This window comes from Zalophus californianus, chromosome 15 (assembly GCF_009762305.2).
Source record: "Zalophus californianus isolate mZalCal1 chromosome 15, mZalCal1.pri.v2, whole genome shotgun sequence".
In the NCBI taxonomy this organism is placed as follows: domain Eukaryota; kingdom Metazoa; phylum Chordata; class Mammalia; order Carnivora; family Otariidae; genus Zalophus; species Zalophus californianus.
In genome coordinates, this window is record NC_045609.1 from 11,960,696 (window position 1) to 11,987,720 (window position 27,025).

Sequence of the window (27,025 nt, forward strand, 5' to 3'; positions counted from 1 at the left end):
AGTTGAGGGTGTAATCTGAAAGGGAGAGTCACAGGGGCGCTAGGCATGGTCTGCTTCATGACCTACATGAAAGCTATTATGAAAGCTTCCTAATTATTTATTATACCCTATATTTTTTATATATTTTCTTCAGTATGTACATTCTACTTCATAGCGTAAAACATCACATCAAAGAAAAATAATAAAGGGCCCTAAGTTTCAGAAAACCAATTTACTACCTAAGAGTAAACTGTCAACATTCCCAGCCAATAAACAGGTATGTTAGCTCAAACTATTCACTGGAGCCATGAGATAAATTTGAGTGATGTCCTGAGTAGAAGAGAGAAAATACCCATACTTACTTTAATGATTTTTGTTGCCTGGATAAAATTAACAGCATACAAGTTGTGCTCTTCCAACCCGGTACCAATGGTGAGGATGTTAGGGTCAAAGATGATGTCATTTGGATTAAAGCCCAGTTTTTTCACAAGTAGATGGTAGGCCCGCATGCACACTCTGGTTTTGGTGTCTGTTTCTGTCGCCTGGGGAAAGGAGCAAAAGATGTAATTTAAAATAGAAAAATGAAGTGTTATCTATGAAAACAGAAGCACATTTCACTTTTCAAAGGCACTTAACTATCAATGCTTGGATTTCATAGAAATCCAAATGCCAAGCAGCCTCTCAGCATTTATCAAATTATCTCAGAGGAGGAGATGGTTTAAAGTCACTTTGTGTTTTCATCCGCACAACAGCTACACTGCTTCTGTGAAAATCACATCTTACACACACACAGATGGTAGATTAATAAACAGGCTTCATACAAAATACACACATGTGATAAAGATTCAAATGCTCCTAAGGAACAATGAACAAAAAAGCTTCCCTGCAGTACCTTAATGCATCATCCAGGCAACACTACCACAACCTTCTTAGATCTTCCTGCTCTGACATTCCACAAAGATTCAAGGATATGTCCCCAGCTTCTTCCCAACCCCCCAAACACTAGCTAATTAACGTGGGCCTTAAGCCATCAATATAAATTAGTATTGCTCTTCAAAATAATGACATTGGAAGGCAAAGGACTGACTCCAGCAAAGACTCAAACTCCCAGTCGCTTCCCCTCATCCTCAGAATCAGGGCCCACATCTCCGGTTTGATTTCCTGCCATCTGCCCGTCCTCTACTCTCCCCTCAGTTCCTCTGACGGTCCTGAAACCTGCCAAGCTCCTCCTACCTTAGGGCCTTTCCATTTATCAATGCCACTGCTCAGGACACACCGGGACCTGGCCATGTGCCTCACGTCACGTCACTCGAGTCTCTTCCCAGTAAGGCCTTCCTCACTCACCGGCTCCAAACCAGCCCCTCCGCCATCTTGCCTGCTTCCTTTGTCTTCTTTATAGTACCTCTTTCTGGAACTTGTATTTATTTGGCAACTTCTTTATCTGTTTTTTTATTATTAACTTGTTGAGATACAATGCCAATCTTGCTATACCCCCCGAGTCTAGAGCAGTGCCTGCCCAGAGTATGTACTCAATACTGTTCACTGAATGAATGTATGCTGCTTTTACTCAAAGCCTTTCCAAACTTTGTCATGGAGACTCTCTTCCCATCTAATTTACAACCTCAACACAGAGCTTATGCCACAAAGTACATTCTGAGTGATTTCTTATATAAAAAATCAAATCTGGGGTGCCTGGGTGGCTCAGTTGGTTAAATGTATGCCTTCGGCTCAGATCATGATCCCAGGGTCCTGGGATCGAGTCCCGCATCGGGCTCCCTGCTTTGTGGGGAGTCTGCTTCTCCCTCTCCCTTTACCCCTGCCCACCCCCGCCGTGTTCTCCCTTGCTCTGCTCTCTCTCAAATAAATAAATAAATAATCTTAAAAAAATATATCAAATCCACTCTGAAGAAAAACCGAACACTTGCTAGCACTAGAGTGGTTCCAAAAAACTAAGTCACATACAATTCTGGAAGAGATGTGCAAAATGCTCCTGAAAAGTGGCCAACACCACTGAACTGCGTGTTGAGTCTTCAAGCTGCCTACTTTGAGGGAGGGTGCCCTTGGCTAGATGTGGACACTAAGCATGGTGAAGACTCAGGTCCTGATCACACACATTCTGACCTCCGGAGAAGGCTCTCCAGGCAAGCACACAGATGAGGGTGGGGACACTGCTGTAGCTCTGGGGTATTCAGGGAGGCCCCACCTTCCAGAGAAAGACATGGTAGTCTAATTACACAAAGAGCTCGCGCTTACACCTAGGCTTTCAATAGCTTACCTACTTTGGTATCCATTCAACTATTCCCTTCAGTCTCAAATGTCTCCCTGCTTCCTGCAGCTGGTGGGGTTAGATTTCACCTCTGGCTGCCTCAGTGCCCCCATGACAAAGCAGACCAAGGGGCCCAGGGAGAGGGAGACAGGAGTGGGCTCTGTGGCCTCACTGCTCCAGGCTGTAGGGAAGGTGGCAAGCTCTCGTCTTCCTTAATTGAATTTCTTCAACAACTTACTTACTCCTTCAGTGAGAGTGACAAGGTTAAAAGCAAGATGTGAGCCCAGAAGAAAGGAGTCAGGAACAGGTCACCCAGGGAAGCCTTTAGTCTTAAGACTTTGGTTCACCCTTTACCAGCGAGCCAAATAAGAATTCGAGGTTCAACAGGTTCATGGCCCAGCTAAGCTCCCTAAGAAAGAAGGTACAGGGGTTTGGGGCTACAAAGCTAGAAGCTAGACCTTCTTAGAACCTAGTTTGGTTGGTAGGTCAAGAAATCAAGGTCCTGCTCATTTCTCCAAGCCACAAAGGACACCTTGGCCTTATCTGGCTGGCTAAGTATGCTCCACACAGGGAGGAGGAAGTCCAGCCACCGCATAAGCAACAAGAAGGAAGGTCTTCCCAGGACAGGAATCCTTTTATAGGGCCGGAACAGAATCACCAACTATCAGCCTCAGAAGGATGGGGCCTTGTCAAATTGTTCCTGTAGCACCCAGCAGAGTGCCTATCACCTTAACAGACAACTCCTATCTGCTGGATAAACAAAAGAATCTCAGAATGACCAGGCTTTCGGGGTACGGGCCTTTGCCAGGAGCAGGTCATATCACATTAGATTCGCCAAAGTTTTCTTTGTCGTGTTCCTCAGCCAGGGTTATGAAATACGCACATCAGTCAGTCTCAGTCATGCCTGAGGATCTCACAGACCTAGAAGAGAGGTCCAGGAGACCCGGAAGAGAGGTCCAGGAAAGAACGGAATGGGAGCCTTCCTCTATTTGCAAGGGCTCTCAACTTTGGTTGCACATTATCGCTGGAGGCTTCTTGTTCGTGTGCTAATACCTGGACCGCACCCTAGACCCATTAGATCAGGATCTTGAGAAGAGACCTAAAGCAACAGTATCTTTAGGAGCCCCTAGTGATTCTAACATACAGACAGGATGGGGCCCCGGGGTGGTGAGGCAACATCTTCTCCGGTCAAGCTATGAGAAAACCTGAGTGACAATACCACAAATCTAGGAGTCAAGAAGGAATAAATACTTTTAATGATTTTATGATTTACCCAGTTTACTCTTGAGTTTACTCTTCTAGCTTACTCTAGAACCACTGTTGATGCAGGTAGAAGCTTTAGTTAAGAAATCCAATAGTCAGGCTTTGCTAGAATATCACGCTCAGGGAAAAAGGAGATAAAATAATTTTTGATTGACTCATCAAGGTGGATGCTGGGAGGAAGAGAAAGAAAAGGTGGAAGATACCTAGAATCTGTAAGAACGCAGCCGGACAAGGAACAGGGAAGGAACAAGACCAACTGCTGAGGTAGGTCAAAGGTTCCCCGCGGAATGAGCTTCACATGGGCCAGGGAATGCGGCAGGAGGCCCATCCTGCTGCCACCAAGTCCCCAACAGCAGTGATGGAAAGGGACGTCTGTGCCACCATCAGGAGGGCACTGACAAGTCAGAAGGAAAAAAGCCAAAGAAAGGGAAGTTTATGAGGACAAACGCTCTGGCTTTTCAGAACCACTGAGGGCGTCAGCTTAGTTCAGAAATTTTCTGGATGGACTGTCCACTGTGGGCAGGAGTTAGGGATGCAGGAGCAGCATCTCAAGGTCAGAAGCGAAGGCACGGGGTAAAGACGGGGGTGGCGGAAGAGCAGAGTAGAAGACCGAGCTGGGGTCACTAGAAATGCAAGGCCAACCTGGAACGCGGTGCCCCCGAGCACAGCTCATGTTCCAGCAGGGAATCCAGAAGCCAGGAACTCGGGACTGAGCAGGAAACAGACACGATGTCAGACAGGGAACGAGACTGAGAGGCCATCTCCACAGTGTGCCAACCCCAGGGAGGAGAAATGGGTCTCATCTGGGACCCCTGGTGACAAAGCAAATGAGGAAATCGGACACCAGACTCATCCGCCTGGTCATCATCATGATCCAATGCCCACCCATGGCTTTTTTTCTAGAAACCACAGGGAGAGGCTGCTTGCTGGAAAAATCCTACTCGGAAGTGCCCAGGTGAAGCAGCACCATATCCTAACGGGGGCACACGACCCGGTTCAAATCTTCTTTCACAAACAAGAATGCCAGGTGTGTGTGCTGGGAAGCCGGAGGGCCTGAGCTGAGGGAGACGCCAGCTATATGCTGTGCTGTTACTTCTGGGAAGTCAATGAACATCCCAGGCTCTGTGGATGTCTTAGGACTGAGTGCTTGGAGGCCCCCTATTCCTCACATCCCTACATGAACTCCCACCTCCGAAGGTAACCTGGAGAAGTCTCTTTCTTACTAAGAATTTAAGATCTGGGGTGCCTAGCTGGCTCAGTCAGAGGAGCATGCAGCTCTTGATCTCGGGGTTGTGAGTTTGAGCCCCACGTTAGGTGTAGAGATACTTAAATAAATAAATAAATAGATAAATAAATTTAAAAAAATAATTTAAGATCTATAGTCCATCTTATAAGGAAAGGCCCAAGAATGGAAATAATCATGTAAGCTTAGCCAGGGAGTGGGGACCTCTCTAGAACCACTGAAAAGGAGGCGCTTAAAATGCAGAAATATAGGTCGGATTTTCAGAAGGTCAGAGGAGAACATGTGAGAATCAGTTCCTAGGTGTGGGCCAACTGCCTTCAGGAAGGTAAAAATGAAGGGAATGTTAAGAACTATTACTTCCGTTTCCTAGAACTATTTATAATACCATGGTGCATATTTTCCTGGAAAATACAACTGAAAAACAGTATCAATTTATCTAAATTCAATAAAGAGGCTGTTACCAAATACAAATCCAAAAAATCACTACCAAAGGAAAAATATTTACGAAAGGAAAAATAAGCCAATCACAACAAAGCAACACAAAATACCTAGGAACGTTCTTGAGATTTCCTATTTAAGAACAACTATAAAACTTGATAAATAGTAACTGGACAGACATACCATGCTCCTGAATGACAACTCTGAATATTGCCAAGATAGCACTATTTTTAGGTTAGGGTTAATTAAATTTTAATCACTATCCCAACGGGGCTTTATTACTCCATAAACTGGAAAATTATTTTTCACATCAGTTGAACACAGTTTGAAAATGTGTTGAATGGATGCATTTATAGAATATTGATTCTTCTTTTATATAGTTTGCATAGGTGCAAACAAAAATGATACAGCCCATTCTATCATGTGATAATTATATTTCTATGAAATCGACCTTATCAAAAATTATCACTTAAAATAATCATTTCAATTAGAAAAGGAAAATTAAATCTAGAAGTGAGTAGGAATAAAGTTACTTTCCCACAGAAATTTCAATGATAAAGGTGTTTAGTATTTTGTTAGAGTTAAAATAACAGGAGGGGGCCCCTGGGTGGCTCAGTCAGTTAAGCATCCGGCTCTTGATTTTGGTTCAGGTCATGATCTCAGGGTTGTGAGAGCGAGCCCTGCATTGGGCTTTGCGCTTGGCACAGAGTCAGTTTGGAATCCTCCCTCTCCCTCTGCCTCTCCTCCCTCTCATGTTCTCTCTCTCTGAAATAAATAAAATCTTAGAAAAAAAAAGTGATCAAAACTACTGACATCAACAGAAGACAGAGAAATGCTTCCTTATTCGCCTTTTATTCCAGAAGTTTCAGGGCCAGTCCCCTCTGCCACAGATGGCTTTGACTTGGCAGTCTTCATTGCAACATGAATCATAAACGTAAACTGAAACTGAAATCGCAGGCAGATACTGCAACAAAAGCAGGTGTGAGTTCTTCTTGCTCTCTTCAGTTGCAACAGTGGTTTTCCATCTGAGAGAGCCACATTCTCCTTAGAAGCAACTGTGTCATGCATGCAAAGCAGATTCTGGTTAATGGACCATTACACCCAAAAGCATGACGAGAACTCGTCGATAGAAGACATGCTTTATAGCAAAATATCTGGATTGTTGGTTTCTGAGCTTTGCAAATACATGAATTTTTTGTTTTGCTCTTTATAACTGCTTACCACAATCCTTCAGTGAGCATTTACATCTATAGTCATATAGAAAAATTACTTTGTAATAGGAAAAGCAGTATTTAAAAGGAATCTTTAGTTCTACCACCTTACTCTAGCAATTACTTCCCTTTACAGCATTTTCTGCCCATCTTTATCAAATGTAGTTTTTACATCATCATATACACAGTGTCTAATTTTCAGTTTTACATTTTTATTTACATTTTTTATAAGCAGTCATCTTGCTCCATAATCTTCATAATTATTATCTGAATACTCTGAATAATATTCCAACAAAATGATGTAATCTAAGTTAGCATTTCTCTCCAGTTGGGCATTTAGGTTGTTTTTTTCTTCAATAAAGCTAGTGAAAAATCTTTGCATATATTGCATTCTTATGCTGTTGAATTCTTTTATTGGGATAATTTCCCAGAAATGAGATCATTAGCTCAAAGGGTAGGAAGTTTTATGCCCCTTGGCAGGTATTATGGTGTTTTTCAAAAGGACCGTCCCAGTTGATGCTACGCTCTAGAATGAATAAGGCTTTCTGTTTCCTACTGCTGGACCAGCACAGATCTTGATCATTTTTAAGTTTACTTTTACTAACTTAGTATGGATAAAACACTACCTTAAAACTGCTCTAATCTGCATTCTTTCATAAATAGCAAGTTAAAAATTTTTTTTGCCCTACACTTGCTTTTTCTTTGTAGTCACATTCAGATCTAAAATGGAAAGGCTTGTTCTCAGACAGGATCAAACACTGTGCAATGCTAACAGATAAAGCACGGGGATTACACAAGGCTTGGAAACATGCATCAGTCTGCAGACTGGCAGAGCAGGGATCCAAACTTGGCTCCAGCTTGTCCTAGCTGACCTTGGCTCACTGTAAAATGGGACGACAGCTACCCCAGGTGGTTGCTATGAGGACTGAGATCCACTCTGTTGGTGGTTTTCAACCAGAGTATATGTACATCACCTCTGCGGCTTTAAAATTCCCGAAGCCAGATTTTAAAAACAAAACAAATGAGCAAAGGAAGAAAAGAGAGAGGCAAACCAAGAAACAGACCCTTGACTACAGAGAATCAACTGATGGTAACCTGAGGGGCGGGGGTGGGGGGATGAGTGAACGGGTGGTGGGTCGTGACGAGCACCAGGTGATGCAGAGAACTGCTGAATCACTATACTGTACACCTGAAATTAATGTCACACTGTATGTTAACTATACTGGAACTTAAAATTTGAAAAAAAATGAAAAAATTACTGAAGACAGGTCTCACCCCCGACCCAGTGAGTCAGGAACTCCAGGGGTGGAGCCCAGGGACGTATGTGGTTTTTAAAAGCACCCATAGAGACTACCCTTCCCCACGGGAGTGTTTCTGCCTCACATTCCAGGTTAAGCACCACAGACACGCAAAGCACACAACACTGCATTCTCATTCTCGTTCTCAGAGCTGATCTTGCTTCCTACTTTCACTGAGAAAACAGAAGCAATTATAGACTCCCACCAGCACACCGCCCAGCGTGCCTCTGGATCCACACTCTTACACTCGGCTTCCTCTCCCGCCGCGTGAGCCAGGCTCCCCCTCCACTAGCACACTGATTGCCCTCCCTCTCCACTTACAAGGTCACGGACCCAGCAAATGCCCCCTTTCTCTGGTGCTTCCCTCTCTACCAGATCATTCCCATCATCAGCTTCCGGATATCCGGACACATACTGTCACATCACCTATCTTCACACACACACACACACACACACACACACACCCTTCCTTAACCTCCTATCCATGTCTGGTTTCCACACTATGTCTCTGTTCCCTTTTACAGCAAAACTCCTCAAAAAAGGCTGTTTACACCTGCTGCCACCAATTTTCCTTATTCTCTCTTGAACCCACTCCAATCAGGCTTTCATTTCCTTGGAAACAGTACAGCAAGATCATAAACTATCCCATTTCTAAATCCATCCAAACAATGACAAATTCTTTGTTTCATCCAACTCGATCCACCACAGCTCTTTTAAAATAGCTCATCATGCCTTTCTTGAAGCTTGTTCTTCTCTTGGCTTCCAAGTGAACCCTGTCTTTTGGTTCCTCTCCTACCAAATAGGATGCTCCTCCTCAAATTCTTCTGATGAGGATGGTGTCTCCTCTTCTCCCCAGCCCTGAGCACTGCAGCTCCAAAATGCACTTAGTCCTAGGACCTCTGCTCGACAGTCATTCCTTTGGTGACAGAGTAGTCTCCCTGCTTTAAATCCTATCCATGTACAAATTATTCCCAAGTTTATCCACATATGTCTATGTATGTTGGATGATGTATGTGACCTGTGTTTTTGTTTCTTACTCCCTTTGCCATCTAAGAATATAAATTGCACAAGGACAGAGACTAGGCTTTTCCCTGCAATCTCCCCAGGGCCTGGCACACACTAGGTGCTCAAGATAGATTTGAAAGGATTAAGGCCGGTATCTGCCTCCATCAAACAACAACAGATTTCCGTATCAATTCTTAAAAGAACACTTAGGTAACAGCAACAACAAAGAGCTCCTAGAAAAAGAAGAGATAAGGACTCAACAAAGGGTTTGGAGAATAAATGTTAAGTGTAGAAATCTCACACTGAGCAGAGCAAAATGCTAGAGCTCAAAAAACAGGAAGGACAAGAAAATCAGGCAATCTTTCCAAAACATCGAATATCTGAAGGCCCCACCTGCCAAAAGAGAAGATAAAACCATTCAAGAAAACCTGCTACAACTGTGGCCGCAAGTTTCCCAAATGAAAGGGCCCAGTGAGGGCCCAACATAACGGCTGGCTCATCATGAAGCAATTTCAGAACATCATGGGCACAGAAGGTCCAAGAAGCATCCAGAAAGCAGGAAGATAAATAGGTTTTGCAAAAAAGGAACCAAGGGTTAGAAGAGCACCAGGGTGGAAAACGATTCAAAATGATGTCAAGCTTGTACTCCGATACCCATACAATTGTCCCGGAAGTGTCAAAGTAGAACAGGGCCACTTTCAGACATGTAAGGCTTCAAAAATATTTACTGCCATGTTTTCTTTCCTAGGCAGCTGAGCGAGGACGCACTCCACCAAATGAGAGATGAAGCCAAGACCTCGGACGTAACGAGATGGAAAAGCCTGAGAGAGGGGCGAGAAGAATCCCTGGGATGGTGGCTGAGGAGCCAGGGGGGCAGCCAGCCTACGACCCTCCAGACCATGTCAGGAGACCGGGAGGGAGAATTCTTCAAGAAATCAAAATGACCATCTACTGAGACCTAGTCTCTGTCCTGGAAGTGTACACAACCAGGGGGTATTGTGAACATACACTCTGTAAGAAACAAAGCAGACGGAAAGCCCTGATCTTGGGGTGCAGGAGAGGACCAGAGCTCTCGCACCGTCTCAGCCTGTGCACTGCTTACTGATGTGAGCGCCGAAAATAGTTACAACTAAAATTAACTGTACTGGGAGGGGGGTAGAGGAGAGTAAAAACGCCAGATCTGCGGCCACTACAGAGAGGCAATGATTAACAGCTGAAACTGGGATTTGGAGATAAGGAGGTAAATGCTACAAGGAGCAGGTAAGAAAGCCCACAGCCGGTGCCTCTGGGGGTCTGGAGGGCTGCCGGCTTCTGTTTTCCACACAGAGCCACACAGAACCATTTGTCTCTGGAACCACCCACAGAGACATCTCAGGGAAAAATAAAAATTACGTCCGAGGGTCCCACCGCACGGAACTACAGTGGAAGAGGGCTGGTAACAACTTCGCAGACGCGCGAGTTAGCAGCGTGTGTCCAAATGCTGCAGGCGCATGCGCTTTGACCTAGCAGCCCCACTTCCACGAACGGACGAGGAAAACCAGGGCACGGGGGTAAAGGACTGAATGAATTCGGGTATTTGCTGACCACACTCATTCCACTAAAAAATCAAGAAAACAACTGTCATTTCACTCTGCTGAATGATAGCAGATCTCGGCTCAAATCCTAGTACTACTATTTGCTACCTGTGACTGCAGGGACTCAAGTGCATGGAATACAAAAATAATAATATATACCCAACATTTATACGTTGGGAGGAAAAGCTGATTTAACGTGTGAGGTGTGCCTGCTTGGTAAGAGTAAAGGTTCAATACCCGTTCATTATCAAAATGATCTCCTCTGCACTCTTCTGAATTATTTGAATTTCTCTCTTGATGAAAATACATCTTTTGTACAAATACAATAACCCTTTAGTTAAAAACAATTTTATTCTAAAAATACACAAAGCAGAGAAAGAAAAATGACATATAATCCCACCGCTTGTCAATTATATAAAAGAAGTCAGTATGGCCCCATCTGAAACCATCCCTACCCTCCAGGTACCTAGCAATTTTTTTCTCTGCTTATACAGACACATGTACACCCATATAATTCCATTTTCCGATATATTGTATCCATGGCTCCCATCACCTCATTCTTTTTACCTGGTACACAGTATTCCTTGTGGCATGTAGTAAGAACTGAGGCAATCCACTACTGAAGAACTTTCAGAGTATTTCCCATTTTTTGCTACCGCAGAGCCACAATAAGTGTGAACACATACCCTTACATATCAGCTTATTATTAAGATTCCAAGAGGGGGCTGATTCATAAGGAATGGAGTTTTTCTCATTGTTTTTTAAAAAATATTGAACAGACACAAAAATAGTTGTACAAGTCATGTGAGGTATATAGCAACAACAGGGGCGCCTGGGTGGCTCAGTCAGTTGAGCATCCAACTCTTGGTTTCAGCTCAGGTCATGATCTCAGGGTCATGAGATCACCCGGTCGGGCTCTGCACTTAGTGGGGAGTCTGCGTGAGGATTCTCTCCCTCTGCCCCACCCCCCCACCCATATTTTCTCTCTCTCTTTAAAATAAATAAATCTTTAAAAAATAGTAAAGCAACAATACAATATAACCACTGCATGCCCTCCCTCCGTTGAACTATCATTATGTTTGAAGTTTCCCATTGCCCCTCCCTGACTCCACAGCAGAGACATTATGAGGTGCCATGTATCAATCTTTTACTTTTTTTCTCTTTGCTAAAAGAAACAAATATCTCATTAATGCTTCCTTTTTCCTATCTTTAATCATTACAACATATAGTATCTTCTCATAGGTTTATAGGCTATTTGCATTTTTTTCTATAAGCTGCTTATTCATTTCCTTTATCTTTTTTTTTTTTAAAGATTTTATTTATCTGACAGAGAGAGACACAGCGAGAGAGGGAACACAAGCAGGGGGAGTGGGAGAGGGAGAAGCAGACTCCCCGCTGAGCAGGGAGCCCGATGCGGGGCTTGATCCCAGGACCCCGGGATCATGACCTGAGCCGAAGGCAGACGCTTAACGACTGAGCCACCCAGGCGCCCCTCCTTTATCTTCTTTTGGGCTGATCTGGGTGTTTTATTTTCTGATTTATGGAAACGCTGCATATTGGGGATATTAACTCTCTGTTACTACACATGTTGCAGATAATACCACGCCCTTCACCAGAGAAAGTGTTACATTCCCATGCGGATAGCTCTATTAATTTTCCCTCTGGCCTCCCAACTTTAGGTGAGGATTTGCCCATACACTCTTTAGAATTTTGTTTTATATGTTTAGATCGTTCACTGACACAGACTTTTAGTAGATGGTGGGAAATAGTTCTGCACTTTATTTTCTCCCAAGTGCACAGCCAGTAGGTCTAACAGCTTTTACTGAATAATTCCTTTCGCCGTCGATACAACTAGTACACATCCAATTTTCACGCACATACATGGATCCAAGTGTCCGTACGTGTATATGATGCGCGTGTGTGTGTCTATGTGTACACATACGCATTTATGGTGTTTACACGGCTGTTTCACACTGTTCTCTTCCACTGCTCTGTCTCGCTCAGGGACCGCCATGGAGCGAGGTCCAAAGAAATCACTCACCTGCCCTTCTTCGTCAAAAGCCATGACCACCACAGCAGCTCCAAACTTCTTAATCTTTCTAGCCTTCGCCAAGAAGTCATCCTCTCCCTCCTTCAGGCTGATGCTGTTGACAATGCACTTGCCCTGGCAGCACTTCAAGCCGGCTTCAATCACGGCAAAATTGGAAGAGTCGATGCACAAGGGCACCTAGATCAGAGGGGCAGGAAGAAGCAGGGAAAAATCACAAGTCACCACGGATTGCCTTCCGAGGGCCAGCTCCCAAACAGTCCTCATTTCGTATGTAGGAAAACACTACACCAATAATAGTAGTGTGGCAGAAAAAGGATTTTAATGTACTTGTTCTTTTAAAGCCCATAACACTTGGAGTGATTCCGGTCCTACAGGAGACCCCATACATGAGTCCAAAATTTATACACATCAAAGATCACAGCTAAACACCAGGACGAAATCACTGAGCTCAGCTCATCCGCTTCATCCCCAGTTTACACCTTCCAGTGCCTACAGCTTAAACAGGATTCCAGTATCCCTGATCTGACTCTGGGATTAAGGTTTGGCCTCACACCCTCGAGAACAGCCCTTCAGCCAAGTTATTCACATCCAATCTTCCCTTTAGAAAATCAAGTTCCTGACTGGAAACACAAAATTTTACTCTTAGAAAGGAAAAGACGTAATATTTAATAAATGTATATAAGAAAGGACAGAGTTGGAAGGCACAATGAGAACAGGGCCATTTTTACTAGTCTCCATGCATTCATGCCTCTGTTCTGGAAAAGGTGAAAGTAAGGGTTTCGAGGCAGGACTCGAGTCAAGCACAGAAATGAAACAGGGCAGCTGATCTAGGCTCCATTGCTTAAGTCACTCAATAAGTATATAAGTAAGCGACAACCACATGAGGCCCCATGCTAGCCTTGGGGGCAATGACAGAGTAGGTGGCTCCCTGGCTTCCCAGAGCTTTATAAAGATAAACGAGCTTATATAAAGATAAACAAGTAACGACATAAAGTGTGGGGGACGTGAGGGCAGGAGAGGAGCACAGCTATCATGAAAGCCTGCTTCAGGGGCACCAGACCCCACCTGTGCATGGCAGGGGGGCAGGAGAATCACAGCAAGGTTCCCAGGGCAATTGGCTCTTCCTCAGGCCACATCTCCAAAGGAGAGAGAGCACAACGGAACACGGGATCCTCGATTCTACCCTTTCCCAGCACGCTGGTAATGACAGGTTTGCGGTCAAGTACCAGTGCCAATACCAGGCCAATGTTTTAAAGTGCTGGCTGAGTCTGGTGTCCCAACTCCGCTGGTGAAAATGTGCTAGTCACACCTTTTTATGCTCGACTCCAGATGTTCATAATTTGGCCTCAAATAAATTGTGGTAGGAGGTCCAATCCAGGAAAGATAAGGAAGAACAATGACTGGAGCAATCAGAACAGTAATTAATTAATCATGTCTTAAGTTACACAAGGCTGTTCATAGTGAAGGCACTTTTATCTTCAGGGTCCGAGAGTCAGACACAGCAGGTATGACTGACTGCTTCCACCTCGGGGCAGAGGAAGGAAACTCGGGTCAATGGTCAGTTGGCTTGCCTGGGACTGTAAAAGTCTTCCAACTCCCAGCAGAGCCCCCTTCCCATCCCTCAGCTGATGAACAGCGGCTCCCCCTTCTCCGCATCTTAAATTCTCAAAATATTTACTCCCAGAGGAGTGATGAGGCTTTTTTACTGAGGAGTTTAAAGACACAAATGAAAGATGGATTAATGTAATCCACTGCTTACCACAAGACGCCTAACTTAAGCACTGGCTGAAGGCCTAATGAAACACTGACAGCCCCATCTCTCAAAGCACTAGGAAGTTTCTTTAAAAAAGAACTTCACAAATCACTTCCCCATCACAAACGCAATGGTAGAGAAATGAAGTAAAAACTTTAAAGATTTTAGGATCCACCTAAAAAATGTTCTAAAGAAATGGACACACAAATTAGCTTTCATCTTTTAAAGAACAAATGTAAAAGCTGACATATGCTATTTTGATTTAATCTTGTCTTATAATTTTGTTTACTCTGATAAGCCCCAGAAGGTCTCTTCCTCCCGCAGTAAGGAAGAACTGCCTGAGTGACACTGTGCTCGGAATAGAACTAATGTCTTGGTGGGAACAGGCAAGTGTATCCTTCAGAGACGTGGGAAGGAGGTTCTTCGTCCGTCCAGACATCAGAGGAAACTCAATTCTTGTGAGCAGTTCCAGAAGCCTTGGAAACAGCTGAGCTGAAGTCACAGCTCTCTCTGGTTTACATCGAAAGGCTACCATTAGGGAAGAAAGTGACAAACAGAAACTGTTGGGCTTTCACTGTAGGAAAACAGAACAGGGTGTGAGATGACGGATCCCTGGAACAAGTGACAAAGTTAAATGAATGACAGAGGAGGGCAGGTAAATCCCCTCATTTTGTACAACCTTGGCGATGTCGGGCTCGGAAGCAATGAAGCTGCAAAATCTGGTCATTGCACTCGAACCATCCAGCATGCCATCATCCATGTTGATATCCAACACCTGCGCTCCCATTTCCACCTGCACTTTGGCAACACTCAGTGCTTCCTGAGAGAAGAACGCCAGAGGAGGCAGCATTAGGAGAAGGTGACTCAAGAGAAGTCCTTTCAAATCAGACTGGACGAACCAGCCTCCCCAAGTCCCGGCCTGCTCTCCTCCCGTCCATCGTCACAGTCTGATGATTGGCCTTTCCTCCACATCTCCTCCCGCATGTCAGTTCACAACTCAGAATCCACCAAGGTTCTGTGCTGCCATAAAGAAGCTCAACTCCCTCAGCCTGGCATTCAAGGCCCTCCGTGACCCAGCCCCACTCTTCCCCTCCTGGTTCCCTTCACCCAACCACATCTGTTTCCACTTCAGGGTCACAGATCACGTTGTCTCCTCTGCCTGGGATACAATCCCCTTCCCTTCTGTACTGTTGAGGACCCAGCTCAAGCCCCAGCTCTGCCAAAAAAGTCCTCAGAGAAACCATCCACAACTTCTGTGACTCTTCAGTGCTTGCCAAGACATGCAAAGTGTGTTGCAGACTGTTGGTAAGAGTTACATGAAATAGGAGTTAAATAAAATCCAGCAGGTTTTTATACTGGAAGGCTTTTCAAATCCTTTAATACACTGTCACCTGCTGTAAGTATCCAAGAACAGAATACGCAGCATTTCCCAACTTATGACCACTGAAGGAGTATCTTGTAGGCTCAGTGCTCCAGAAAACATACTTTGGGTGGGAAACATGGCTTATTCCACAATGACCTGCTGCCTCTGTAACTTCTGTAACGACTGTGATCGTTATATCATCGTGGTCTATGAGATCATCATTTCCTCAGCATTTCATGAGCATTAGCTTATTCCTCAAAATAGAGTGTAAGTGTTTGGAACTCTGGAAAGGTCTTAGGTTTCTCCTGCTCTCCTCTGAACAATGCTGGGAAAATATACACATTCCAAAATGCTTTCTAACTAACTGATAAAACAGAGAGTTTATTTTAGGTCTTCATCGTACACTTTGTAATGTAGTAAAATAAATAAGGATAAAATCAATAGTAGCTTCTGATGTTGTCTTATTTTTTCTTTAGCTTAAGAAAACCACATCGAAATTTTAAGCAATCATTGTGACAGAGCAGGCATGAGACCTTTTGCATATGCCACAAGGAAAGACCATTCGTAATGACCCAAGGTTACACAGGAAAAGGATCACAATAAAATTCAGCACATCAAAAAATGTTTTTTCAGTGTCGGCAATGTGTTAAATACTATAAAGAGTCGAGAGCATGCGTCCCAATCCCTGTTCCTGGAGGGCTTACATCTAGCTGAGGGCATATGACATAGTCACACAAACAGCCAGCAGTGTTGCCATGTGAGGTGCGAGTCAAGTTCGAGATGACCTACAAAGCAGGAGAGGGCCAGTCTCTGCGGACTGCAATGGAGGAAGCCACCTCAGAGGGACAGTCTTCAGCTGGCCCCTGGGAGACAGACTGGAGGAAGCAGAGCGGAGACAGCTAGCAACCTGGTGAGACCAGAGATTGAAAGAGCTGGAAAGCAGAGATGCCAATACCTGACCTTTCTATTCCAGAAAAGTCACGGAGTAAAACCTTGGAGGTCCAACCCTCCCAAATGGGCTGGCTACGATGACATCATTTGTACAAGGTGAGCAAAAATCAGCCCTGGAGCTTCTTTCAGGGTCAGTGCTCCTTCTGTTAAACCACAAAGGCTCGAGGGATCGCTGACTCCGGGAAAACCAGAATCAAATGAGGAGTCAGCCCTAGCGGCCCCCTGACAGATCCCACGCCTCCTCCTGTGTCCTGAAGGCAGGGACAGCAGAGTGGCCTTGGGGTCTACCATTCACTTGCTGTGAACAACAGGCGAGTCGTTTGCCTTCCCCCAGATGTACGTGGGAAAAATAGGGGTAATAATGGAACCTATCTCATGGGTCTGTGAGGATTCGGTGAGTAATGATGGAAAGCGCCTCGCACCATGACTGGCACATAGTAAGACCCTACTAAAGGCTAGATATTATTACTCCCATCCGCTTTCATGTTCCTAAGTTGCCCTCTGTCCTCAGTATCAAATCTATCAAATCTGACAGCTCAAAGGTACACCACAGAATGGCCACAATAATCAAAAAGTAAATAGAAACATGGCCAACTGAAGAATGCTATGTAACTACTAAGGGTCATCAGGATTTCAGAGAGGAACGAACAAGAAAAAAAAGGCATGGGTGCAGAAGCAAGTCTTCTGGAATGTTCGGGTGACAGGCTGGGATGGGAAGACGGTCTGGTGTCTAAGTGAGCTAAATGAATGGTGGCCTAAAGAGTTTGGATTTTCTCCCACCTGCACAAAATGCGACCCCTGTGAAAGCTTCTGATCGGGGGGAGGGCTGTGACAGGAGCTCACAGCGGCAGCAGCAGGAATGCAGGGCAGAGGGCAGACAGCACCTGCCAGGAAGCAGCAAAGCAGCTAAGCAGGCCTTGTCGGTGTGCCTCAGAGGGGCGCCACTGAGGGCTACCATGGAGCAGTAACTAGTAAGTTCATGAAGGCTGATAAATGGGTCCTTTCTTGGTGATTAAAATGAAGTCTGCTTTGATACTGATTTCTGGAAAATCTATTTCCTAAAGCTTGCAAAACCTCCAAGTGACAGTTGATGATAAAATAAATCATCACGAAAGCCCAGACTAAATTCCTCCAATGTTTAACTTACTATTTTAATAAGAAAAAAAAAAAAAAAATCCATCCGGCTGTGTAGGGTAGGCTCTGTGGGGATCAGAGTTTGCTGACCCACAGAGTGACCAAGCTGAGAAATACTATGGCTAAGCCGTCATGCAGACTCTCCAAGGCAGGGGCCTATTCCTTCTTTTCTGTGTGCTTGTTTATTTTAGTCTGGAGCCAGCAGAATCAAGACCACCGCACTAGTCAGCTGTTGGATGTGGTCACGAGGAAGTAACTAGGAATGCTCTTGGCTTCCCCTTTCCCTGTAAGGATTTGTGAGAAGCCAACATGAAGAGTATTCTCAAATTCTTAAACTTACTTCACAGTTAACAGAAATAGCCAGAACCTGGATCCCTCCCCCCTCACCCCACTTCAGACCCCAGAGGCAGTTCTTTTTGACAAATATTAATAATAGCAGCTTCCGTCTTACAAAGCCGCAGGCTCCCACCCGCCCACCCGCTGCAGACACACGTGACTGTTCTCCTCACGGTCCCCAGAAGCTCTGCTAAGAGCGCTCCCGAAGGCAGAGCTGTCTCATTTACATGCTGTCTAGCCAAAAACATGGCAGATGCCTCAAGGGTCTTAATGAGATGCTCACTTCATAGTTTCCTGCCATGATGAGTTTAGCAAACTTCCTGGATCCTGCCACGTTACAGCGCTCTCCAATGTTAACAAAGTTGGTGTACGGTCCGATCCTGAAGGGCTCTAGACCTTAAAAGGAGAAGCATTTTGAAAATTTTCTGAAAAGTCATATGATGACATGAGACAGACAGAAACAAATGTTTTCATTGAGAAAGAAGCTTCGGCGGCACAGCCCACAGGACTAGAGAGGATCCCTGATGTGGGATTAGGACCGTGGCCCCCTCCCCCAGGGATATTTAAACACAACAAAGGCTACATGTTACAGCTACATGGACACCCAGAACTCCCACAAGAAGTATTTTCGGAGTGGAGATGCAAAATGTTTCTAAAGAACTGCTTCATACCAGCTCTGAGAAACAAGGAAACATTATCATCATACCCCTATTTCACCAAGAGTGGGGGGTGGAAGCCGTGAAGGTAGAATCGAAGGATCACTCTGCAGCTGTCCACCCAGACATCAGCTTGAAGCCAGATGGAGTAAGCTTTCGTCATCCCACCAGCCGTGAGCTGAGAGCTTTACCGTGTGTCTTTGATCCAGGGGCCAAGAACCCATAACCAGCAAGGACGCATGAGATCACAAGGAAGGACCCAGGCTGAGCCCTGGGAGACAGGATTTGCCGCGGCACACCCCCCACTCATGAGCTGATGCTGGAAAAACCGGGGCTCTCTGCACCTCTCTCCTTATCTCTCTCCTGTTACAGGCCAACTGAGGGGCGAATACCAGCTTTCTAATTATGAACACATTCACGGAGGTAAAAAGCAAGATGAGGCGTAAAGTATCACTAGAGAAACAGCCCTTAACTGTTTTTGTTCTACTTGTTCTATTGAAAGTGTGAGGCGAGGGGGGCTTGCAGCGTGGTTACAGGCAGGATGGAGGGACAGCCAGCCGCGGGTTCAAAGCCCAGGGACACTTCTTTCATAGCCTCTGATCGTATAAAAGAGAGACATAAAAGGATGGTTTTTCATAATTGTTTTACACATTTCATAGCACTATTGCAAAAATGAGACTAGAGAACACTGATAAGCATAAAATTAGCACCAGCAATCATTGCCATTGTTGTCAATAAAAGAAAATGGCTTTTGTGTCCTTTGTCAAAGCACTGGTTGAGAAAGAACAAAATATCAGGGAGAGGAAAAAAACGAATATGAGATGAGTAATCACAAAAGTGTTCCAGACTGTTTAAGGGACTGGGGAAGCTATCCCTTCCCAGTTTTGTCCTGTCATTTCTTCCCACTGGGAGTGACCCTCCGAGGGAGCTGCAGGGTGGTCCCGGGCCTTAGTCAGACCCGGGAGCGCGCAGGGCAGGCAGACAGCCGGGCCAAAGCGTAAATGCTCAAGGGGCCCTGCATCATCGCCCTATGAGCGCCGCATACAGAGGGCTTCTCATCGGTTATACATGTGAAGTATCTGATATAAAAACTACAATTTTCTTAGGTTTGTAATCCATGAAAGAGTATGTTTGATGTCATTCTTTTAAAATCTGATTGCAGGTGATTTTTAAAGCAATTTAGAAATAGCACATGAAATTCAAATCAGAAGAAGAGGATTCTTTTATTCTTACATCTAAATTCTTTTTTAAAAAATCATATCTAGGGGCGCCTGGGTGGCTCAGTCAGTTAAGCATCTGCTTCGGGCTCAGGGCATGATCCCGGGGGTCCTGGGATGGAGCTCCGTGTCGGGCTCCCTGCCCCGCGGGGAGCCTGCTCCTCCCTCTGTCCCTTCCCCTGCTTGAGCCCGCTCTCTGTCAAATAAATAAAATCTTAAAAAATAAATTAAAATAAAAATCATATCTAAGTGGTTCTCTTCTTGTTTCAATTGTGGCAAAGCCTGACTATTTAAACTGCTAGTCCTTGGCTGAAGCAAACAATAGTTTTAAGATCTAAGGATGACATAAACTATCCTACCACACCTCTCTCTGTTTTCTGGAGAATAAAAAGAAAACAAGGAAGACTGAAGAGGGTTTTTAACCCAACTTCACACTCACTCACTGGGATGAATTCGATGAAGTTATATTCCAACTGAGAAAAGTAGGTGTTCCTTTTACTTTCCCTTGTATTTTATTTCAATTTTCTTAGAGGAACATAAGGAACAAAAATACTTAAATTCAGAGAAATGCTAAATTCTAAATTATTAGGGTGCCTAATTTCCCATGTGCGCTATTTGCATGTTCTCTAAGAATCTGTGTGTATATTATATATATATACATATATAATATACACACAATTGTTTTCCTTAGAAATGCTACCTAACAATACATCATTGAAGTATTATGGGGAAAACATAAAATTTAAAGTTATGTTTCTAATGGATGGCATGATAAACTCTTTTATTAACGTTCCTTATTTGAACATCAACACTCATTCTCAAAAAGGGAAGCTGCCCACCTTATGGGACTGTCGAGCACCAGAGAACAGTCAATACCACACCTCTTTGTAAAGTCCTAAATACATGGTGAATCTAAAATGGCGACAATAATGTTGTAGAAGCAAGCACAATTTTCTATGAAGAGGCTGCTGTTGTGACAAACCATTGAGCCTTGGAATTTTCAATAACTAATAGCAAGTCTGACGATTAAAACAACCTGTGGCCAAGAATATGTTTTCAAAGCAGTACCTCACAGAGCCAGGACCATGTGAGTTCTAAATCTAAGCAAGGGCCCCACCTGGGCAAACCACCTGTGCCTTCTGCCCATTTCCCACCCCTGATCTTCACTAGAATTCATCTAAATGCAAGAAAAAATATGGACGCTTCTTTGACCTAAGAAACAAGTTACTTGCCACACACATCACTACCACTTAGGATAAACATATGAAATTAACCCACAAATGGTTTCTGAAATGATAAAAATCATGTCTTTATCACTTACCAGATAGTAACATATGCTCTTCAAAAACAGTGGCAGGTGGAACTCTAGGCTTACAGTTTTTCACAGCTTTAGCAATCTCCCTGAGTTAAAAGAGAAAACACTGCCTCCATTAATTCAGAATAAAATAAATTTAATTAACTAATTCCCAGCTATGAAATTAAGCCTATTTAACATAACTATGCACATAATTATATACCTAATTCCAAATGCGCAGCAACAGTTATGCCTTTTAGTTTTCTCAGCAATGCAGAAAATGAATGTGTCAACTTTAACTTTTCTGTATTTTCCCAGTCTGCTGTGTACTGACTGCACGAGCTTCTGCCCTCAAGAGATAGAAACCGAGATACGCGATGGTTTACACAAATGCAAACAGCAAATCTCCTTTCTTTCTCAAACCCATAGATGCCCTTTACTCCACGAAATATGTGCTTGCTTCTTAGTGGTTTAAAAGAAAAAAAGGCTTCATCGTTGAGAAGGAGGAGCATACAGGAGAGGTGCCACGATTGGAGGCCCGTGTTTCAGGTCAGTTTTTCCCGGGCACAGAAAGCACAGAGTAGGGAGGGACCATTGTAATAAATCACTAAAACTCCAAGATGATTAGTCTTCAAAATTTGCTTTGATTATACATATACTTTTTAACCTTATTGGCTGTGGTAAATTATGTCTTTGATCAACCTGGAAAAATCTGGCTACTCCACTAAATTTATCAGGGCCAGTATGAACTCCTCGCTCTGCTGCCCCCTAGACTGGTATGCCCAAGTAAAAGCAGCACACGCGCGCACACACACACACACACACACACGTAGGAGATAAGTAGATACAGACATATATATACCTGCATGTCGATACACACGGACACAGAAACACAAACACACAGGTATTTTTAAAACAACTCTTTTTAAAAAGGAGGAGATAACCTTAAAAACAAAAAGAGATCCAAAGATTTAAAAACAAAAAGAGATCCGCCTTCAACTATTGATAGCTTTTAGATACTATTTAAAAGATATTTCAGGGGCGCCTGGGTGGCTCAGTCGTTAAGCGTCTGCCTTCGGCTCAGGTCATGATCCCAGGGTCCTGGGATCGAGTCCCACATCGGGCTCCCTGCTCCACGGGAAGCCTGCTTCTCCCTCTCCCACTCCCCCTGCTTGTGTTCCCTCTCTCACTGTCGTCTGTCAAATAAATAAAATCTTAAAAAAAAAAAAGATATTTTTAAAAAATTCCATAGGCTCTTCACAGAGTCTATCACAGAAGCCAACAAAAGCAGTGAACTGTTAGGTACTTCAGGATGGCAGACACATCGTGTGCACAAAAACAGACTCAGAACAGTGAGATGACTGGCTCAAAACAGGATCATCAGTCATGGGAGAGAAAAAACAAATTACAAACAGTCTGAAACTGGATTTTATTCCACCTCTTATTCCTCTTATCAGTCACAAAATGGCAAGGACTTGGAACACATACTCCACCGGGCTCTTCTTCCACACCGCCATGCTTCACACGCTCACTCAACAACATGGAGTACGCAATGACCTTAAGGTGCCTGGTTGTCTTACTGTCTTCCCCTTCCATGAGACAATTAATGGAGACATGTACTTGCCCACAAGATATATGAACTGTCCCTCCTTAATTTTCTGAATACTAGTATTTAAGGATAGAATATCATGATATCTGGAATTTGTTTCACAATATTCTAAGGGGGAAAAAGTTGGAAAATAGACAAAAAAACAATAGCAAAATCTAGAAAATTATCGAAACTCTGTGGTAGGCACATGGAAATTCATTTTATTATTTTTCTACTTTGCTTTTGGAATTTTTCACAATATAAAGGCATCTCGGTTTGCTAGGGCTGCCAAAATAAAATACCACAGGCTGAGTAGCTTAAAGAGCAGCAATTCCTCAAGGTTCCGGAAGCTAGAAATTGAGACGAAGGTGTGTGGACAGGGCAGGGCCAGTCTCCCCTCAGGCCACTCTGGCTTGGAGACAGCTGTCTTCCCCCTATGTGTTCACTCGATCCCTTCCTCTGTGTGTCTGTCTCACAAAGACACCAGTTACACTGGATTAGGGTCCACCCATAGGATCTTGTCTTACCTTCATTATCTCTTTAAAGATCCTATCTCCAAATACAGTCACGTTCAAAGGAACTGGGCGGCTGGAACTTCAACACATGAATGGTGGGGGGGTGGAGGACATGACTGGTCCCATGACAAAAGATAGCGCATTTAGAAGTGATTCCTACCTGATATGATCTGGTGTCGTACCACAGCAACCACCCACTATATTGACCAAGCCATCCACAGCAAAGGCCTGCATTTCGGAAAAGAAAAGGTTTCACAGAGCCCATCTGAATTCTAAACTTGCCTCCACCAATTTAGCAGAAGGAGATCTATGTTTCCTGAATAACGAATTTTTCATTGTAAAGAGAGTTAAACATACTTAATCCAAGATATAAAGCTTTCACGCGCCTTGGATGTAAGTTTAAAAGCAGTAAACAGTTCAGATGCTATGAAATCCTTTACACCATTTATAAGTACAATGACATAATCATTTGCCTACTTGGTCATAATAGAGATTTCTTTTTTTTCCCCATATGCTGAGGTGAATGACTGTGAGCTGGAGAGTGTATCGAATAACACATACAGTGAGCATCAGTTTTTATATTTAAGTTAATTTTAAATTTTAATGAACTAAAAATTCAGGGGCGCCTGGGTGGCTCAGTCAGTTAAGCATCTGCCTTCAGCTCAGGTCATGATCCCAGGGTCCTGGGATCGAGTCCCGCATCAGGCTCCTGAGCAGGGAGCCCACTTCTCCCTCTCCCTCTGCTCCTCCTCCTGCTCATGTGCGCATGCACACTCTCTCTATAATAAATAAAATCTTTAAAAAAATAAAGAACTAAAAATTCAGTTCCTCAGTCACATTTCAAGTTCTGCAATAACCACATGGTAGTGGCTACATACTGGGCAGTGTGGGTCTAGAGTTTAACCATACGCTAGTTAGCAAAAGACAGTAACTGAGGCAGGAAGTCAAGAAACTGAGAAGTCAGAGTATTGGAAAGATCATCTACGAGATAAGGAACTGAAATCACAAGAATCAAGTCAGAAATCATTTAGGAGGGAATGTTAGTGAGCCAAAAGTTGAAAGTTCAAGGAATGAGGAAGAGACCCGGGAGTTAGTGGGCAGTATGGTCCCATGACCTGGAATTCAAAGATGGGAGGTATGTGGGCGATAAGGTGTGCAGGTGTCAACAGGGAGCAAGGAGGACACCTACTCCACCCAGCAGTTTGGTTGGGGCGGAGTGGGGAAGGAAGCCACCACAAGAGAGGATTGCAGAAGACAGCAAAGTTTCAATTAGTCTGGGTCCAGCCCGATTGGGGATTTTCCAACAGCCCCAGGGCCAGATGGGGAGAAAAATACTGCCGGTGAGCCCCTCCCTCTGCCTCTACCATCATAATTCAGAGTGGGTAAGCTTTTGTTATATAGACACTGGGATTTCTTTAGGAGAAAATTCTATTTCTAAATATTCTAAATCTAAGATTCCATTACTCCATCTCTTAAAAAACCAAATGAAAGACCATCCTTAACCTTCAGTTGCGTGGCCATCATATGCGGAGTTTCGTCGTAGTCACCAAACGTGTTGGGAAGACCTAAGAAAGCACATTTCAAGCATTACTGAAAACCATCTTAACAAATAGGCTAGTGTCTGTGAGGCTGCAGGTTTAAAAGTTTGGAAATTTTATATTTATAATTAAATAGTGATTACTTGCAAAAACAAATAATAGTTCTTAATATTGAACACAGTAAATGCAGAGATACACCTCTCCCCCCACCCCCCAAAAAAAAAATCACAGAGACAAATAAACAGACTATTTCTCTTCCATTTGAAAGAAAAGAGTCACTACTATATGGGACAGAATTTCTCCAACCCCATCCCCTTCCCACAGAGGAAACTCAATCTTGCCAGCTAGCTGCTTGAGGATAGAGGCTGGGGACTACTACATACCCTTTGAACTAATGAGCACCTGGCGATATGAATTAAAAACAAACTCAAAACACAACCAGTTCTCAAATAAATTTTTCCAAGTTCAAAGATTCAAATAAATTTTCCCAAGTAAAATTTTAGCATCAAATTAACCAGTTTCCTGTTTTATCTATTAGCTCCTTCCAGTTATCTTACTCCTTCTGGTGAAATAAAATTTGGTGAGCATTAAGATATACATATTTCAAGAAAGAAAGCTGGAAAATGATGGTTAGCCGTAAGGAGCTAAGCAAATACTCAAAAACATTCACCAGGAAATCTGGTTAATGCAGAATGGGTTACTAATTTCTAATTGGATAGTTTGAGAACGGTCTATAAATATCTGTATCTGTATCTATACATAGTAAGCTAGAAGTGCTAACTTTTAGAAAAGAAAAAGCTGACAAAGGTTGTTAACACAGAACACAGAGGAGGGCTCCCTCTCCTCTTCTTTTCACTCATCTCTTTGGCTATGTTCCCATGGCCAGCACTGTCACCCCCAAAGCAAGGCTCTGTAACTGGGCTTCATTCCCCCAAAGTTCTGTCCAATCCTGAAGCTTGCAGGCTGAGTCAAATTGTTCCTTCAGGTCTACAGACAAGCAGTGGTCTAGACCCAAATACTCTTCATTTAGAAAATGGCCACTGAATTTCAACTACATACCAAGACCAGCAAAACAAATTCTTTCAGCCAAACTCTTTTAACCCTACCTACCCTGTCGTGTGTATTTGGATTTACCCGTGTGCAACTCCCTAGAAATACACACCTGCATTGGGATAACAGAGGACATAGGCTGTTGTACATTTTCCAATTGTTTCAATAAAAGGTCTCATTTCAGCTGCACCCAGAGCACAGTTTAATCCAATGCTGTAAAAACAAAAAGCAGGTATCAGAAGCATCATCTTGTATGCAAGGTATTTATGTATATAAAACATTACAATAAAGAAAGGACTATATTTAAAACCAAGCAGATAATAAATCTCCACTTTAGCTTTAGCACCTTTATGCAGATATAGTCAAAGCCATTTCACTGAAGTCCCTCTGAATGTTTCTGTCCATGTCTCCAATGTCAGACGATCTTACAGCTAAAGGCCCCTGCCTGTGGTAGCTCCTTTAAGAATTTGACAGTTTGGTTACCAGTATACCGAAAACAGAAATGCCAGCAAACTACCAGTGCTAACAGACGTCTGATCTGAAAGCAATACTTATGAGAAGGAGAAAAGAAAATCATGGAGGTAGAAGAGAAGGCACAGTAATGATACATGGAAGCCACTGTGGGAGTCCAGAAGACCAAGACTGAGTAGTCATTGCTCTATAACTGACTTGCAAGGTGACCTTGGCCTTACAGTTTGTCCTCTTATAAATTAAACTGATTTATCTATAAAACCAAGTTTCATTTTGCATATGAAACTTACTGATTCAAATGAAACAGATCCGAACAGAGCTGCTCTAACTGAAGTTTTTAGGGTGGAGGGCCTGAAACCCCTCCAATACCACTCTCAGAGGGGCCCCTGGGGCCCTCAGGAATTCAGAAATTAACTAGGAAGCTACTCGACCATTTCAATTGTTTTCTTTTACAATGATTCCTAAGTGCAATGTGATACACTAGATTAGATCCTGAGGCAGAAAAAAAGGGCAATTGTGAAAACACTTGAAATCTGAATAAAGTCTGGAATTTAGTTAATAGTAATACTATTCTTAGTTTGACAAAAGGACCATAGTTATGTAAGATGCTAACATTAGGGAAAACTAGATGAAGAGTATATGGAAATTCTCTCTACTGTCTTTGCAACTTTTCTTGTAAATCTGAAATTACCCCAAAATAAAAAGTTTATTTAACAAATACACACAACACCCATTCATGATAAAAACTCTCAGCAAACTAGGAATTGAGGGGAACTTCCTCAACTTGATAAAGAACATCTACAAAAAAACCTATAGCTGACATCATAACTTG

At 43.5% G+C, this 27,025-nt stretch overlaps 1 protein-coding gene across 7 annotated transcripts in view; it reads right to left on the bottom strand.

The window, feature by feature from the left end:
* Window positions 1–27,025, bottom strand: part of MTR (5-methyltetrahydrofolate-homocysteine methyltransferase) — a 100,617-nt gene that overhangs the window by 46,587 nt on the left and 27,005 nt on the right. For all 7 annotated transcript variants that reach the window (XR_003520298.1, XR_003520297.2, XR_003520299.2 and 4 more), the window contains 8 exons: window positions 25,835–25,935; window positions 24,638–24,699; window positions 23,295–23,362; window positions 21,059–21,138; window positions 18,148–18,260; window positions 14,760–14,900; window positions 12,319–12,504; window positions 342–521 (listed from right to left, as the gene is read on the bottom strand). Coding sequence is in view for 4 of the 7 variants with exons in the window: in XM_027595885.2 (XP_027451686.1) it covers window positions 342–521; window positions 12,319–12,504; window positions 14,760–14,900; window positions 18,148–18,260; window positions 21,059–21,138; window positions 23,295–23,362; window positions 24,638–24,699; window positions 25,835–25,935 (931 nt within the window). In the remaining 3 variants the exon portion in view is untranslated. The remainder of the gene's footprint in view (window positions 1–341; window positions 522–12,318; window positions 12,505–14,759; window positions 14,901–18,147; window positions 18,261–21,058; window positions 21,139–23,294; window positions 23,363–24,637; window positions 24,700–25,834; window positions 25,936–27,025) is intronic.